This window comes from Tenrec ecaudatus, chromosome 12 (assembly GCF_050624435.1).
Source record: "Tenrec ecaudatus isolate mTenEca1 chromosome 12, mTenEca1.hap1, whole genome shotgun sequence".
In the NCBI taxonomy this organism is placed as follows: Eukaryota; Metazoa; Chordata; class Mammalia; order Afrosoricida; family Tenrecidae; genus Tenrec; species Tenrec ecaudatus.
Window position 1 is genome coordinate 120,512,451 of NC_134541.1, and position 17,758 is coordinate 120,530,208.

A 17,758-nucleotide genomic window follows, 5' to 3' on the forward strand; every position below is an offset into this window, starting at 1 on the left:
TGAGTTAAAAAACAGAGATGTCATTTAAAAAACTTAATTTCATTGGGGGCTCGTACAACTCTTATCACAATCCATGCATCCATCTATTGTGTCAAGCACATTTGTACATTTGTTGCCATCATCATCCTCAACACATTTGCTTTCTACTTGAATCCTTGGTATCAGCTCCTCATTTGTCCCCTCCCTCCCCCACCCTCCTTCTGTCTCTCACCCTTGATAATTTATAAAGTATTATTATTTTTTCATGTCTTACACTGTCCGCTGTCTCCCTTCACTCACTTTTCTGTTGTCCGTCCCCCAGGGAGGGGGTTATATGCAGATCATTGTGATTGGTTCCCCCTTTCTACTCCACCTTCTTCTTCTCCTCCTGGTAGCTCTACTCTCATTATTTGTCCTGAGGGGTTTTATCTGTCCTGGATTCCCTGTGTTTCCAGCTCTTATCTATACCAGTGTACATCCTCTGGTCTAGCTGGATTTGTAAGGTAGGATTGGGATCATGATAGTGGGGGAGGAAACTTTAAAGAACTAGAGGAAAGTTGTACGTTTCATCGTTGTTATACTGGACCCTGACTGGCTTATCTCCTCCCCGTGACCCTTCTGTAAGGGGGTATCCAGTTGCCTACAGATGGGCTTTGGGTCTCTACTCTGCAGTCCCCCTTATTCACAATCATATGATTTTTTTGTTTTGTTTTTTGATGCCTGATACCTGATCCCATCAACACCTCATGATCAAACCGGCTGGTGTGCTTCTTCCATGTGGGCTTTGTTGCTTCTCAGCTAGATGGCCACTTATTTATCTTCAAACCTTTAAAACCCCAGATGCTATATCTTTTGATAGTCGGGCACCATCAGCTTTCTTCACCACATTTGCTTATGCAGCCATTTTGTCTTCAGCGATTGTTTCTGGAAGGTGAGCATCATGGAATGCCAGTTTGATAGAACAAAATGTTCTTGCATTGAGGGAGTACTTGAGCGGAGGACCAATGTCTATCTGCCACCTTTATACTAAACCTATAAATATATGCACATAGATCTATTTCCACATTATTATATATAAATATATTTACATATGGATATGTACATGCGTGTATTTAGACCTCTATAAATGTCATTTGCCTCCTCCTTCTTTCCTTTATTTCCTTTACTTTCCACTTGTCCCACTATACTGCTCTGCCTCCATTTGGGTTTCGGTAATTCCTCTCGGTTACATTGCCCTTGACCAAGCCCTACCAAGCCTCTTACACCCTCCTCACCATCGATTTTTGGATCACTTGTTCCCTTGTTCCTGGGTTTGTTAACACCCACTTCCTTTCCCCCACCTCCAACTCTCCCATGTCCACCCAGATCTATCAGTCCAGTTGTTTTCTCCTCCAGATTGTTTATCCCACCTATCTTATACAGTTAGACCTGCAGAGATAATAATATACACACACAAAACAAGACAGAGCAAAACAGAGCAACAAAAGAACACAAAACAACAACGATGACCAAAAAGAGAGAAAAGCCTGTAAATAGTTCAAGATCTGTTTGTTGACTTTTAGGAATGTTTTCTGTTGGAGTCTGGTGAGGTGTCACATCTTGGCCCCAAAGTTTATTTTTGGTACTCCTTGGGGACTTCGTTGCTCTGTTTCTCTTGCTGTTCTCTTGCACACCCTTAGTGTTTCGCCTCCAGAGAAGTCATTTTGAGCAGTGAGGTGCACTTGACCCAAGCTATAGTATTTTAAATTACCACCTACCCATGTGATAACTGGACAATGAATAAGGAAGACCACAGGGAAAAACTCCTATACATTTGAATTATGGTTGGCACAGAATATTATCTTGTACCGTGGACTCCAGAAGAACAAATAAATATGTCTTGGAGGAAATACAGCCAGTCTGTTCCTTAGAGGTTAAGATGAATCTTGGTCTCATATATTTGAGGCATGTAGCCAGGAGAGAATGGTCCCTGGAGAAGGACTTCATATTTGATAAAGTAGAGGGACAGTGAAAGGGGGAAGACCTTGAGAGAGAGGGATCACAGTGGCTTCAAAATGGGCTCAGACATAGGAATGATTGTGAGGGTGGCACTGGATTGGGCAGTGCATACACGGGCAGAGGGTCACTGAGCCAGAACCAATTTGGTTGCACCTAACACACACACACACACACACACACACACACACACACACACACACACACACACACACACTGAACCACTGGCCTGCCCTTCTCTTTCTGTTCAGAGAGAATATAACTGAATTATTGATAACTTTCTTAATCACCTAAGATACAGTCTTGTCACCTTGATATGTCTGTATTTTTATGTGTTATGTATCTATAAGTAATATCTGTACCCTCTCTCAGAATTCGTGCATTTGAAACTTTACCTGTTACTGCGGGGTTCACACCGCACTCCCTCTCAGAGAGTAAAACAAATCACATATTCTCTGTGCCTCGTGAACTTAACTAGTTGCTGTGAGAGACACAAGAAGAATTAATTCTCTTGTCTGATTGCCTGAGCATAACATTTCAGGGTAAGAAAATGCCTATTCATTCAGGCATAAGTCCATAAGTGGAACCGACTAATGATAGACCAGGGAACAATCAGATAAAATGCAATAAATTATGTTTTGTCATGATGTAATTCTTAATAACTCAGCTGTCACTCTAGACTCTTTCACATCTTTATCTGGAGTACGGAAAGAAATAAAATGTAGGCTGATCTTACAGACAAGGTGGAAATCCCAAGGTATGAGTGGTGGGAAAGGCTTTACAAAGAAACCAGTGAACTGAAGGTGACAAGGTGAGGTGAGTGAAAGTTCACCAAGGGGATGAGGGCAGGAATGGAGGGAGCGGAAGGTTTCAGGCAGAGGGTACAGGCTGGGCGCAGGCACAAAGATGAAAGCAGGCTCCTAGGAAGCTGAAGGTAATGTGGTATGACTGGAGCAGGTGTGTGTGTGTATGTGTATGTTAGTTTAATGACATTGGAAAGGTAGGGTGGGAGGGTGGGAGGGCCGTTCAGACTTAGATGAGCCTGGCTGTCAGATTCCTGCTTTGTCTCTTCCTAGCACTGTGACCTTGGCATAACAAAAACAAAACAAACTCACTGCCATGGAATCAATGCTGACTCATAGTGACACTCTGGGTTTCCAAGACTGTTTACAGGAGTAGAAACCCCAGCCTTCCTCCCTCAGAGCTGCTGGTGGCTTTGAGATGCTGTCCATGAGTGTCGCAGCCCAAAACATAAGCACTCCCAGGGCCCCATGCCCTTGGCAAACCACATGGTAAGCCACTGGCTGTGAAAAGATGATGATTATGCTGGTAGTACCTCCCACCTAGGGTTATCTAGAGTTTGCAATGAGGTCATCTATTAAAATCTCTACATGGCAAGTGTTGTTTTGATTGTCCTCTTATCCAGGGAGTTTCTCAATGGCTGAGAGGCACAAAGCCTTAAACACTCAGCTGCTAACTGAAAGGTTGGCATTTCAAGTCACTTGGAGGTCCTTGGAGGAAAGACGTGGACATCTGGCCCTAAATGGTCACAGCCATGAAAATTGAATGGATTGCAATTCAACTCTGCATTCCGTGGGGTCACCATGAGTCAGAATCAACTTGATGGCAATAGGCGGTATTCAGGAACTGGACTATGGAATGACTTGGATATTGTATCAACCTTCCATGTTACTGTTTCTATAATGTGATCCAGTTTCCTGTAGGGCAAATGATCCTGAAATGGTTGGGGGACTTCTGTTGGATAAGCAATGGAAAAAGTATGTAGTGAAGCATTTCATGATTTTGAAACGGAAGAAAAAATAGGTAAATATTATTACAGTTTTTAATGATGGTTCTTGGGTGCACATGAGGCTCAAATGAGACTATGCTGGCCAGGCGATTAACGGGCTGCAGTTAAAATGATGTCTACACTCTAGTTAATTTTGGCTATGCCGTTCACATAGAATTGTTTATGTGTAAAGCTTAGGTTTTTGTTGTTGTTACTATTATGTTGTGTTACCACTCTGATTGACAAAACTAGGTTAATGACTGTTCATTGGTGTGAAAAAGCAAGGTTAAAAATAGTAGTATACACACTGCAATTCAGAAGCCTAATGAGTGAGCGAGACTTCCGCTTCTTTGGGGACAAGAGCATCTGTGAATGCGACGGCTTCACTGCAGCAGCTGAACGGTGCGTGCGAAGAGGAAGCACAGATATGCCTAGTTCAAGTTTGCCTTTTACGGAGCCAGACATTGAATCCATCAGGAATGAAGAACCCCTGGATGGTGCAAAGGGTTAAATGCTAGACTACTACCCAAAAGGTTGGTGTTTCGAATCAACTCAGAGGTACCTTGGCAGAAGGTCCGGCGATCTATTTCCTAAAAGATAAGCCTTCTGGGTTGCCAAGAGTTGAAGTTGATTCAAGGGCAACTTGATTTTGTTGTTGTTGTTTTTGTCTCATATCCATATTCTTTTGGAAAAAAAAAGTTTTAGATGCCTTAATGCTGCTTCATTTCCAAACACAGTAGGATCTCCTCCCTGGTCAACCAGCAATTTTACCCACACCGGTGCAAAATAATATTTTTTAGTACTACATTAATTTCTTTTTCCCTAACAGCATAGGGACCAAAACTATGGCAAAATCCAATATAGGTCATGCTATTGTGAAGATGCCCAGCTTTCGAACAAGTACAATGATGGGAGAGAGAGTAGAAGCAGGCACAGCCGATCTCTTTGTCACGTGATAGGCTTATGCTGCCGCCCACAAATGGTATGTGAATATGGTAGAACTATTGGTATTGTGAAGACAACAAAAAATACTTTGTTTCACAAGTGAGTGAAAACATTAATGGGAAAATATGAGCCAGCTTGTTGAATCTATGTGGTACAAATGAGTATGTAAAAGAGAAGCACACTTGATCATTTTAAGTCCTATTTGTCACTAGAAACTAGAATGCAAAAGGTATTTTTCATTTAGTCTAATCTCTTTTGAGACATGACTCGGACCTCAAGGGCATTGGCACAAAATGGACGGAGGCCCAGTTATAAAAGACTTGGTATGCCGTTTCCTATTGCTGCAACAATGCAAACCAAACAAGCACAAAAATGTTGTGGCTGCTTAAATAATAAGGATTTTATCATAGGACTATTAGAATGATGGCTTGGCTGAAAGTTTACAGTACTGAAGAGCTGTAAACTATGGCTATCCATAGTCTTTGTACACACAGTGACTGCGTGGACGCTTATAAATAAGGTGTGGAGAACTCTAACTTGCAGATTGGTTGGATTGGCCGCCCTACTGAGTACAGTGAACCATTTTAGAAGCAAGTATAGAGAGATCTAAGAATGTCTGAGAGCAGAATGCTTCTGAGATTCCTGCACGCAGAGGCGGCAATGGCAGAGGCTGCAGCAGATCTCACACGTACACGTAGAGTCTTAGTCTAAACTAAGATGATTTAGAACAGTGGTTCTCAACCTGTGGGTCGCGACCCCCTTGGCGGGTCAAACGACCCTTTCACAGGGGTCATCCAATTAATAACAGTAGCAAAATGACAGTTATGATGTAGCAACAAAAATAATTTTATGGTTGGGGGTTCACCACCACATGAGGAACTGTACTAAAGGGTCGTGGCATTAGGAAGAATGAGAACCACTGACTTAGAGCATTCATATAATGACCTATATTGTTTTCAGGCTTAAAAACTGCAAACACTACTGTAAGTGTAAATACGAGTTAACTTGTGACCAATCAGCAACGTTTGCCACGAAAACTTACATACCCTCATGACCGGCTCCATGAAACTTACATGGTAAGCAGAGGAGATAATAAAGTAAATAAGTTAAATTTGTACTATTTTAGGAAGTGATACAGATAGGTTTGAAGAAACTGTAGGGGAAGGGTGGGAATGGTTGGGGGAGGGCGGGTACTACTTACTACATTATTAATGGATCTCACTAATATAAATAAGCAAGGCACTGGGTTCAAGGATCGTAGTCTCAGGAGGCATCTGGGTCAACTGCTACATAGTCCATAGAGACAATGTTCTGCAACCTGCTTGGGTGAGCTGTGACAGCAGTCTTGAAAGTTTACAGCAGCCACTTAAGATACAAGGTTTGGGCTTCCTCGTCGCCATCGCCGTCGTGGCCACTGTGTCCGTCCCGCCGCTAGGCGGAGCGGGTTTCAGGAGAGTCGCGTCCCCGCGCCCTCTGGAAAAAAAGATACAAGGTTTGGGTCTCTTCCCATCTGCAGCAAAGAAGCGTAGAGACAATAAAAAGAATCAAGGAAACATAACACATACCACTGCCTCAACTATCATGAGACCAGCGAATGAGATGGTACCCAGCTATTATGAGTGACCACACATAGAAAAGCCTTCACAGAGCGAGAGGGAAATGCAGTACAAGATTCAGGATTGTTTAAGAGACGACACTGGCAGAGATGGGTTGAACCAATGAAACGGTATTCTTTAAGCCTAGAACTGGATTATCTTTCAGCGGGAGTAGACAGGCCTACCAAGTGAGCAACGACACTTTGTGAGGAACCTGCTAAGAACAATCACCTGTAGAAGACCAAAGAAGCAGCATGTTCCCCAAAATAAAGCTTCGCTGGCAAGACTGACATGGGAATGAGGATCCCAGGGAGGCCGTGGAGAGCATGTTGCTACACGGAGGGATTGCAACGAATGTCACAAAACAAGATGTATACAGATTTTTGAATAGGAAACTAGTTTGCTTTATTAAATGAAAAAAACAAAAAAAGAGGACCTGATGCAAGGGGCTTAAGTGGAGAGCAAATGCCTTGAGAATGATTGGGGCAGGGAATGTATGGATGTGCTTTATACAATTGATGTATGTATATGTATGGATTGTGGTAAGAGTTGTTTGAGTCCCTAATAAAATGTAAAAGAAGAAAAGAGAAAAAAATGATTAGGGCAAAAAAAAATAAAAGTAAGTAAGTAGAAGCCAAAAAAAGAAAAAAGAAAAAACAAAACACCTAAAAAAAAGCAAGTAAACACTTACTTATGCGGCCGAATTCAAGATCCCCAACTGTCATGGAGTCAATTCTGACTCAGTGGCCCTACAACATAAGGTTTCTATGGCTGTCAATCTCAGTGCAGACAGCTTTATCTTTCTTCCCATAGAGCAGCTGGTGGGTTTGAACCTCCCACCTTTCAGTTAGCAGTCCAACACCTACCCAATAGAGCCACCGGAAGCCAGGTTCCTGTTGAAGTGAATTAGTTTATAGAACAGAGTAAAGGAGAAATACTGGAATGCTAGAAATGTTCTGCTCTTCAAAGCAGATTTGCTGTATACCAGTGTGTTGAGTTTGTGGGAATTCACTTAAATGACCACTTATGATATGGGCATCATATTTAAATTTTTATGTTAATTTCTATGAAAAATGCCCATAAAAACTCTATACATACAGTGACATTATAGTTTTCACTTTTTTCAACCTTCTCGCCATTTCTACTTCTATTGTTTCCCCATTATTAATTTAGCCTCACTGTCCTCCTACTCTTCTCATCTATGAGTTACTGTTGTCAGTTTGGCAATATAGATTATATTATGCTATATTACATTATTATATATAAAATATGTGTGTATATTCTTTTTAAAGAGTATACTACCCAAGGTGTGTGTTCTCTGCTACTTGAGCTAAGCCGCTGCTTAGGTTTAAAGATGGATCAGTGGATAGTTTTGTTTAAAGGTTTAAATCGTATTTTAGGGTAACAGCATCATGAGTTCCTCCTGTCCCAGTGGGTCCAATAAATCGGGATGCATGTGTTTTCTGAAATGAGAATTACATTACAACTAAAAGTTTTGTTTAAAAAAATTTGAACGATCTGTTTTATTGCTAGATGGCTCAACTATTTGGAAGTATGACCTTGCCTTATCTTTGTATCTCAGGACCTAGAGCAAGCCTAGCAGTTAAAAGAATTAATTATATGTTTTAAAAGGAATATACAAAGTAATCTCTATAATCTCTGAGAGGTTTTACATTTAGTTTCCCTTAAATTTATCAGCTTGTAAAAACTAAATCACTATCTACTTTTGCTATCATACGGCTATTCCTAAATCATTTCTCTCTCCTCTTTGCTTACATGAGAATGACAAATGCTACTTGACTACAGGTAGGGTCAACCTCCTTTAGGATTTAGCGTTAGAAGAGCGAGTAAAATGAGAAGAAAAGTTAGCCATGTTAGTTGGGAACACAGAGAATCTTTGTTGTTGATAGAAGCAATTTCACTGGTGTTGTGGCAACAGATACCAGATTGCAGAGATTTGAGGAGACATGAATGCAATCAATTAGAAACAGGGAATATTGATATGATACATATTTCAAGCACAGTGACTCCGAAGCTAGGCGAGAACCTCACAGAAAGTTTTTGATTTTTAAAAAGCATTTGCGTGAGTATCATAAAAGATGAGGAAGACCAGAGCTTAAAGGAGGCAGTCAGTGGACAGGAATAGGTTCATCCATTGGTAGAAGACGTAACTGGATTAACGATTTCCCTGGGGAAGGAGCCCTGGCAGTGTAGTGCTTGCCATTGGCCTGCTTACCACAAGGTCAGCAGTTAGGAACCACTAGCAGCTGAAGTTTTCTACTCCCGTAAAGAGTTACAGTCTTGGAAACCCACAGGAAGAGTTCTACCCAGTTCTACTGGGCCGCTATGATTCGGAATCAACTCGATGGCAGTGACTTTGCTCTTAGCTTTCTTCTTTGGTTTTAGTGAGGGGCATGACAGGGGAGGCTGGGAGAAAATCAGGAGCTAACAGTAAGTATGAGAAGAAGAAAATGTCCTACAATTGCTTGTGATGATGATTGCAAAACTCTTTTTAATATACTTGAACAATTGGATTCTATGCAATATGAATTACATGTCAATATAACTGTTTTTTAATTACCACCTCCCCCAAAAAAATAATCTTTAAAGAATTGTTTATTTGGGAAAAAATTTGCCTTCTGTCAATATTTCCTCTGGCTTAGGTACAGATGTTTAATTTTTTGATTGAACATAAGCTGAAATCATTGATGTGCATTTATGAGACTTGGATTAAAAATATGTCTTTAACTATTAATATAACTCTCAGCCCAATGAGAACCTCACAGTATGAGAGGCGTGTACGTACCAAGACCAACAGTATGAACAAAAACAAATTTCACATCTCATGTGTACTTCACACTATTGAAGTGATTTTTCTTAATAAATACTTTTAATGGAGGCTCTTACATCTCTTATCACAATCCATACATTCATTCATCCATGTGTCAAGCACATTTGTACACATGCTGCCATCATCATTTTCAAAGCATTTTCTTTCTACTTGAGCCCTTTATATCAGCTCCTCATTTTTCCCGCTCCCTGTCCGGCCTGCCATTCCTCATGAACCCTTGATAAGTTATAGATCATTATTTTCATCTCTTACGTCATCCTCTGTTGCCCTTCACCCACTTTTCTGTTGTTCATCCCCTGGGAGGGGGTTATATATTGATCTTTGTGATCCCCGTACCTTCCCCTTATCCTCCTGGTATCTCTACTCTCATTGTTGGCCCTGAAGGGTTTATCTATCCTGGATGCCCTATGGTGAGGGCTCTTATCTGTAGCAGTGTGCACGTTCTGGCTTAATCCGATTTGTAAGGTAGAATTGAGGTCATGATAGTGGGGGGAAGGAAGCATTAAAGAACTGAGGGAAGTTGTGTGTTTCATCAGTGCTATACTGCACCCTGACTGGCGCATCTTTTCCTTGTGACCTTTCTGTGAGGGGATGTCCAATTATCTACAGATAGGTTTTGGGTCTCCACTCCACATCCTCCCTCCCCCCATTCACATTGGGTATGATTTTGTCAGGGGCTTAGATGGAGTGGTGAATTTTTATAATGTGTTCTCTCTCCTCTCTTTCTATCATTCTGAAGGCAGGTAACTAAATCTTGAGCAAGTGCAACTCTAGTGCAGTCAATAAACAAAGTTTGTAATTTAGCTCTTTTAAAAACTATAAATAAATAAAACACCCTGGAAGTTTCTCTATTAGACTCCTACATTCTGATAGGCTCTTGTGAATGGAGAAGAAATGGATGAAATTAGAGTTAGTGCCCATGAATGACATATGAATGTATATCTTATAAGTAAATATATATTTACTTATGTTGGAGATGGGGGAAATGTGCAGAATCTTTCATCTAAGACACACCTTTCCTTTCTCAGGTGTGAAACAGGCCCAGAGAAGTGATGTGATTTTCTGAAAGTCATGCAGCTAGTGGCAGAACCAGACCAGGGAGCCAGGTGCTCTGGCTTTGAAGACCCTCTGTTTCCTGAGGAATTGAACAGGTAATTATCGCCCACACTGGGGTCCCTTGGTTCATCCATTCAGCCCAGGGTTGTAATAAGGAAACCATAGGAAATGTCAGCTCCAAGATCTCATAAGTCGAATGGATTTCAAATCAAATCAAGACAAGAGAAAGAAGGTTTATTTGACAAAAGCCATTGTTTCATGATCTCACACGGATGCCCCCTTCTGAGGGTGGACCTGGTTCCGTCTGTTTCTTACTCGGTTTTAAATATCCTGATGATGAGCCGTCTTCCAGTCAATCGGCCACCCTTGCGTTCTCCAATGACATTCAGTGGCGTTCAGAGACTAAGTGGCCATGTAACTACAGTAAAGATCAGGAGACAAAGAGGAAAGAGACTAAAGGGGTCTGCTGGATCAGGGCGGCATCCCCTGTGGGTAGCATCCCCTGTGGGCAGCATCCCCTGTGTAGGCGGCTGAGCAAATGTTGGTCAGCTGTGATGGCAGGGAACGAAAACCGGACATGAAATCTACATGAAACTATGGAAGAAGAGAGAGCTTCTGGTTTCATATATGGCTTGCAAAGAAGGACATCATGCTTGGTAAAGTGGGTCAGAGAAAAAGAGAAAGGTCCACAGCAAGATGGACTGACACAATGGTTGCAACAATGGGCCCAAATTGACAGGATGGCACAAGACTGGGCAGTGCCTTGTTCTGTTGTACACAGGGTCACCATGTATCAGAACTGACAATGAGATATAACAGTAATAAGAAGTAAACACCAAGAGAGATAAGTGGGGAGGGGAACACGTCCTTTGGACTTCATATGTCTGTGCTGAGAACCATCTAAACCAGTGGTTAGAATGCCACAACCCTTTCATACAGTTCCTCATATTGTGGTGACCCCAACCATAAAATTATTTTTAAATCGTTTTATTAGGGACTCATACAACTCTTATCACAGTCCATACATACATCAATTGTGTAAAGCACATTTGTACATTCATTGCCCTCATCATTCTCAAAACATTTGCTCTCCACCTAAGCCCCTGGCATCAACTCCTCATTTCTCCCCTCCCTCCCCCCTCCCCCCTCCCTCATGAACCCTTGATTATTTAGATATTATTGTTTTGTCATATCTTGCCCTGTCCGACATCTCCCTTCACCCACTTTTCTGTTATCTGTCCCCCAGGGAGGAGGTCACATATAGATTCTTGAAATAGGTTCCCCCTTTCCCACCCACCCTCGCAGTATCGCCATTCTCACCATTGGTCCTGAAGGGATCATCCACCCTCGATTCCCTGTGTTTCCAGTTCCGATCTGTACCAGTGTATATCCTCTGCTCTAGCCATATTTGTAAAGTAGAATTGGGATCATGATAGTAGGGGGGAGGAAGCATTTAGGAACTAGAAGAAAGTTGTGTGCTTCATTGTTGGTACTTTGCACCCTGACTGGCTCTTCTCCTCCCTGAGACCCTTCTGTAAGGGAATGTCCAGTGGCCTACAAATGGGCTTTGGTTCCCAACTCCGCACTCCCCCACTCATTCACTATGACATGATTTTTTGGTCTGATGATGCCTGATACCTGATCCCTTCAACACCTCATGATCGCAGAGGCTGGTGTGCTTCTTCCATGTGGACTTTGTTGCTTCTCAGCTAGATGGCCTCTTGTTTACCTTCGAGTCTTTAAGATCCCAGAAGCTATATCTTTTGATAGCTGGGCACCATAAAATGATTTTGTTGCTACTTCATAACTGTCATTTTGCTACTGTTACGAATTGGGCAACCCCTGTGAAAGGGTCGTTTGACCCCCCCAAAGAGGTCGTGATCCACAGGTTGAGAACTGCTGTCTTAAACCAAGGGAACACTGGTGACAAGAAATATAAAAAAACATGGACATTTCCAAGGACTGCTACTCCACAGAGGCTGAAAGGGAACAAGGACCAACCCCTAGAACCAACAGAGAAAGAAAACCTTCTCCTGGAGTTGGTACCTGAATTCAGACTTCTATTCTCATAGACTGTCAGAAAAGAAAGCTGTAGCATTGCTGTTTCTGAAAACTTTCGATATAACCAGAACAACCCACATATCTGTCCTTTGAGCTATGACCAAAATTTTGTAGTCTATCTATTCTAAGAAATTTTATGTCATAATTTAAAAGAGATGTGCAGATCCCTAAAACATATTACTAGGTGGTAAAAAGAAAATCAGGTTGGACAGTACAATATCATTTGTATTTTTTAAAAGATCGTACTGATTTAAATCTGCAATTTCTAAATAAGCATTTGACAATAAATAAAGAGAACTAGAATAATACACATCGGAGACCTACAGACTAGGATATAGTATTTTTGAAAATGACATATCTGATAAGGGACTAATTTCTATAATTTGCACAAAACTTCAACACCTCAACAACAACAAAACAATCCAAGTTTAAAATGAGCAAAGGACATGGACAGATGTTTCACCAAAGAAGATAATCAGATGACCAACAAATCTATTAAGAGATGTTCATTGTCCCCAATAAAATGATTAAAAAAAGAGATGTTCATTATCATTTGTCATTAAAGAGAAGCGAATCAAAACATCAATGAGACATCATCTCATCTTTGCAATACTAGCAATGATGAAAATAACCAAAACATAACAAATTCTGGTGAGGGTGTAGGGCGATTCGAACAGTCATACACTGTTTGTAGGATTCCAAAATGGTACAGTCACTGTAGAAAATGGTATGAAAAATTAAAAATAGAAATGCCCTTTGATCTAGCAATCTCACTAGAGAAATAAGAGCTGTGACTTAAGTAGAGATATTCACACCGGTATTCATTGTAGCATTATTCACAATTGCCAAAAGATAAAAATAAACTGAGTATACCTCAACAGATCAATAGGTACACACAACTATGGTACAGACACACATCGAAATACTAAGCGACGTTAAAGAATAATGATGAGCTCAGCCTGCCGCCTGACTGACCCTCTCTCCTGTCCTCAGAGGAGGTCCGCCTTCCAGATCAACCTCAGCCCGCTCAAGGAGCCGCATGGCTTCATCAAGGTCCTCGAGTGGGCGTACTCCTACTGAAGGCTGTAGTCTTTCATCGGCATCACTGAGTGCTTCAAGTCCTCTTTGCTTCCAGCAGTCAAGGTTGTGTTACTTGCATATCACAGATTGCTTCCATCTTTGCTTTTGCCACCTGTGGAGGGTTTAAGGGCAAAACAGAAATTCTGGTGCAGTGTCATAAAGCTACTGAAAATAAAACGGTTACAGCTGCTTTTGCATACCCCTTCAGGTTGAATCATGCATCATTTCAGGTGCCTCCCAAAGTAAATGTGTGTGGTATCAAATGGAACGATTATGTCCTGATAGGAGACTACTCTTCCTCTGCACAATTCGATGTCACATTTGCAGTCTTCGTCTTCCTGTATTGCATTGCTGCTCTTCTGCTCTAGGTTGGTTATACAAACCTATATCGAGATAGTCGAAAACTCCCCGTGATTGACTTTGTCATTACTCTTGTTGTCACATTTTTATGGTTGGTGAGCACGTCTGCCTGGGCTGAAGCTCTTACAGATATTAAAGTAGCTACTGGTCACAACATTATTCAGGAGCTTGAGCCTTGTGAGAAACAGCATTCAGGAGTGACTTGTTATTTCGACTCTGTGACCAGTATGGGATCCCTAAACGTATCTGTGATCTTTGGATTTCTGAATATGATGCTTTGGGGAGGAAACGCATGGTGTGTGTACAAGGAGACCAGCTTGCACCGCCCATCAAATATTGCTGCTGCACATGGCCAAGGGGGCGGTCCGCCTCCTGCCGGAATGTGAGGACAGGAAGGAAATAAACTGCATGAAACGTGTCTGTATTATGACCTGTTGACAACAGCTTGAGAAGCAGTCTTTTGTTTCTGTAATAAAATAAACACATTTTTCAATAAATTGCTGGGTTAAAAAAAAAAGAATAATGATGAATCAGCAAGCATCTTGACACCTGGATGAACCTGGAAGACTTTAAGAGGAATGAGATAAATCAGTTACAAAAGGACAGTTCCATGAGAAGAAATCCAAGAGGATTTAAATCCAGTTTGACCTCGTTGCCGGAAGCTCTGTAAAACCCCCTTCAAACAAAATTGTTACAAAAGCAGAGGAGACTTAAAAACCTGTGTTAGGAAGCTCCCCGGAAGAACAGAACCCCTATCAATTATATCTTGGTATGTTAGAGAGAGCAATCACCAAAAGAACCCCCGCAAATGCCACAGACTCTGTGCTGCTGTGACTGGGTGCCTGCACTCCAGGCCTAAGCACAGGAGAGGGGACACAGGTTGTGTCCTACCTGCCCATAACTAACACCAGAGCACACTGGCACTTCCTCCCCAACATACTTTCGGTGGGGCAGGTGGGTGTCAAATCTAAGCTGGGAAGAGGTAAATGCGATTGAACTCAAGTAGGATAATTCATGTTATGTTTTCTGAGCCAGGCTTACAGTGACCTTTCAATTCTCTAATAACCCCCTGTTAATAGTAAGGGGGGAAGGGGAAGGAATAAAAATTAAAACACATACTTTTATGCATAGTCTTCAACAATTAGAACAGGGCCAGCAAAACAAACCCTAGGCTACTAGAAGAAAAGAAATAATGAAAGTTAGAACAGAAATAAAGTAATCCGAAGTTTTTTCATTAAAAAAAAATCAACGACAAAAAGTTCGTTTCTCTAAAGGAAGAAGAAAATTGACAAACCGTTGAAATAATATATACCAGAAACAAAAGAAATGAAGGATATAAAGCAAATATTACAAATAAGAAATTAAATGGGTGACATCACAAAATAAACAATGAAAAAATAAAATGGTAATTATATGCTATTATGAAAAATTGTATACCAACAAATTTGAAAACCTAGAAGACACAGATAAATTTCTGGGCACATAATGCATACCTAAATCAACACAGACTAATGTAGAAAATTCCAACAGATCTGTAATACAAGAAGAAATAGATCTAGTTATTAAAAAACTCCCCACATCAAAAAGTCCAGGACCAGATGGCTTTGCAGGAAATTATACCAATCATTAAGAGAAGCACTAATAGCAATGCTACAAAAATTATTTTAGAATATAGAAAAGAATAATATACGAACAAACTCATTTTGTGAAGAGTGTGTAACCCGAATACCTAAGCAAGACAAAGACATCACCTGAATTGAAAGTTATAGACCAATATTCCTTATCAATATGGATACCAAAATTTTCAACAAATTCTAGTTAATAGAATTCAACAAAACATTAAAAGTATATATCACAATCAAGTGGAAGTCATACCATAGATGCAAGGATGATTCATTATTAGAAACACTATCCATGTCATCTACCACATAAACCAAAGGAAAATAACCATATGATTATATTGATAAGTGCAGAAAAGGAATTTATAGAAACGCATTTTATTATAATATAATAAAATCAACACTCTTTCTTGATAAAACAATTTAATAAAATAGGAGTAGAGAGAGTGATCCTCAACATAACAAAGGCCATGTATGCAAGACCAACAGCTATCATAGAAATGGAAAACATTCCTCCTCTGACTGAGAACTAAGCAGGACTGCTCTTTGTCATCAATCTTATTTAATATAGTCCTGAAATCTTAGCTAGAGCTATAAGACATCAAAAAAATATTAAAGATATCCAAACTGGCAAAGAAGAATCAAAACTCTCTTAATTTGTAGATGACATAATCCTATTATTAAAAACCCTACAGAATCAATTTTGAATTGCTGGAATTAATTGAAGAATTTGGTAATATAGCAGGCTATACGATTAACATACAAAAAATTAATTAAATTCTCATATATTAAAGAAGACTTCAAAAAAGGAAGTTAATAGAACAATAACATTTACAATAATTATCCCAAATATAAAATACTGAAGAATAAAAAGAACTAGAATAAGAAAAGACTTATACAAAGAAAACTACAAAACATTTCTACAAGAAATCAAAAGAGGCTTATGCAAATGGAAGAGTGTCCCATGCTCATGGGTTGAAAGACTTAATATCATGAAGATGTCAATATTAATAAATTCAATGAAATTCCAATTCAAGTTCTAGCACAATTCTTCAAAGAAATGGAAAAATAATCACCAACTTTATATGGAAAGGAAAGAAACACAGGATAAACAATATGCTACTAACATAAAACAAAGAAACTATTCACGCTCCAATTTTAAAAGCTATTATATAACCATGGTAATGAAAATAACTTGGTGCTGGTACAATAATAGCTATGTAGACCAGTGGATTAAAACAGAGAATCCAGAAATACCACCAAGCACCTACAGACATCTTTTTTTTAATAAAAAGCTAAAATACGTTGAAAGGGGCAGAGAGCCTTTTCAATAAATAGCGCTGAAAAAAATTGGATTTCTACCTGCAAAAGAATGAAACAGGACCCGTATCTTATAGTGTATATAAAAACAAATTCAAAATGGATTAAGGACATTAATATAAACCCTAGAACCACAAAAATCATCAATGAAAAATAGGGACAAACTTACGGGCCCTAATACAAAGCGTAACTACTCTAACAAATGTAATGAAAACACCCACACTACAGGAGACAAAACAGAGGACTGGGGCCTAAATATACATTTATATCCATCAAATGACTTCATCAAAAGAATTAACAGAGAACCCACACATTGGAAAAAAATATTTGACAATGATATATCAAATAAAGGGCTAAGTTTTAAAAAGCCTATAGAAAATTACAGCACCTTAATAAGAAAAACATAAATAATTTACCTAAAAATGGGCACAGGGCATCAATAGACAATTTACTAAAGATGACATCCTGTCAGCCAACAATCAGATGAAGAAATGGTCGCGTTTATTAGCTACGAGAGAAATACAAATTAAAACAATAATGATATATTACCTCACACTGACACTCAACAAAATTAAAAAGAAAACCAAAATCAGGAAATAGTAACAGTTGGGATTGCAGAATGATACAAGCATTATGGCGATTCCTTAAATGAATGTGAACCAAAATATCTTATGATCCTGCTCTCCCTTTACTTCGTGTGTATCCTAAAAATATACTGAACAAAACACAAACAGATGTATGCACACCAGATTTGTTGCAGCAATTCCTGTAATAGCAAAAACATAGAACAATCAAAATCCCCATCTGTGGAGGACTGGATAAATAAACTCTAGGACGTACATACAATGGGATATTATGCACCTTAAAAAAGGAGGAGTTTGGCAAACACCTCATGACATGGACAAAATTGGAGCACATTATGCTCCTCAAAGTTAGACAATCTCATAAAGTTACATATTCCATGACAGCATTATGACTAAGGAAAAAGGAAAGAAAGAAAATGATATTCACACCAACAGAAAAGTCAAAAACTATGAGGCCCGGGGCAAAGGGAGTGGGGAAGGGAGAATAGAGAAGTAAAGAAGGAGAAAGGGTAGGAAAAAGAAGG

The 17,758-nt window shown here is 39.9% G+C and overlaps 1 protein-coding gene and 1 pseudogene across 3 annotated transcripts in view; both read left to right on the plus strand.

Annotated features, from left to right (window-relative positions):
* Nucleotides 1-17,758, plus strand: part of TNRC6A (trinucleotide repeat containing adaptor 6A) — a 204,464-nt gene that overhangs the window by 12,500 nt on the left and 174,206 nt on the right. For all 3 annotated transcript variants that reach the window (XM_075564629.1, XM_075564628.1, XM_075564632.1), the window contains exon 2: nt 10,183-10,305. In XM_075564629.1, the coding sequence (XP_075420744.1) occupies nt 10,226-10,305 (80 nt within the window). In that variant the 5' untranslated portion in view covers nt 10,183-10,225. The remainder of the gene's footprint in view (nt 1-10,182; nt 10,306-17,758) is intronic.
* LOC142422255 (synaptophysin-like protein 1) lies at nt 10,483-14,131 on the plus strand (annotated as a pseudogene).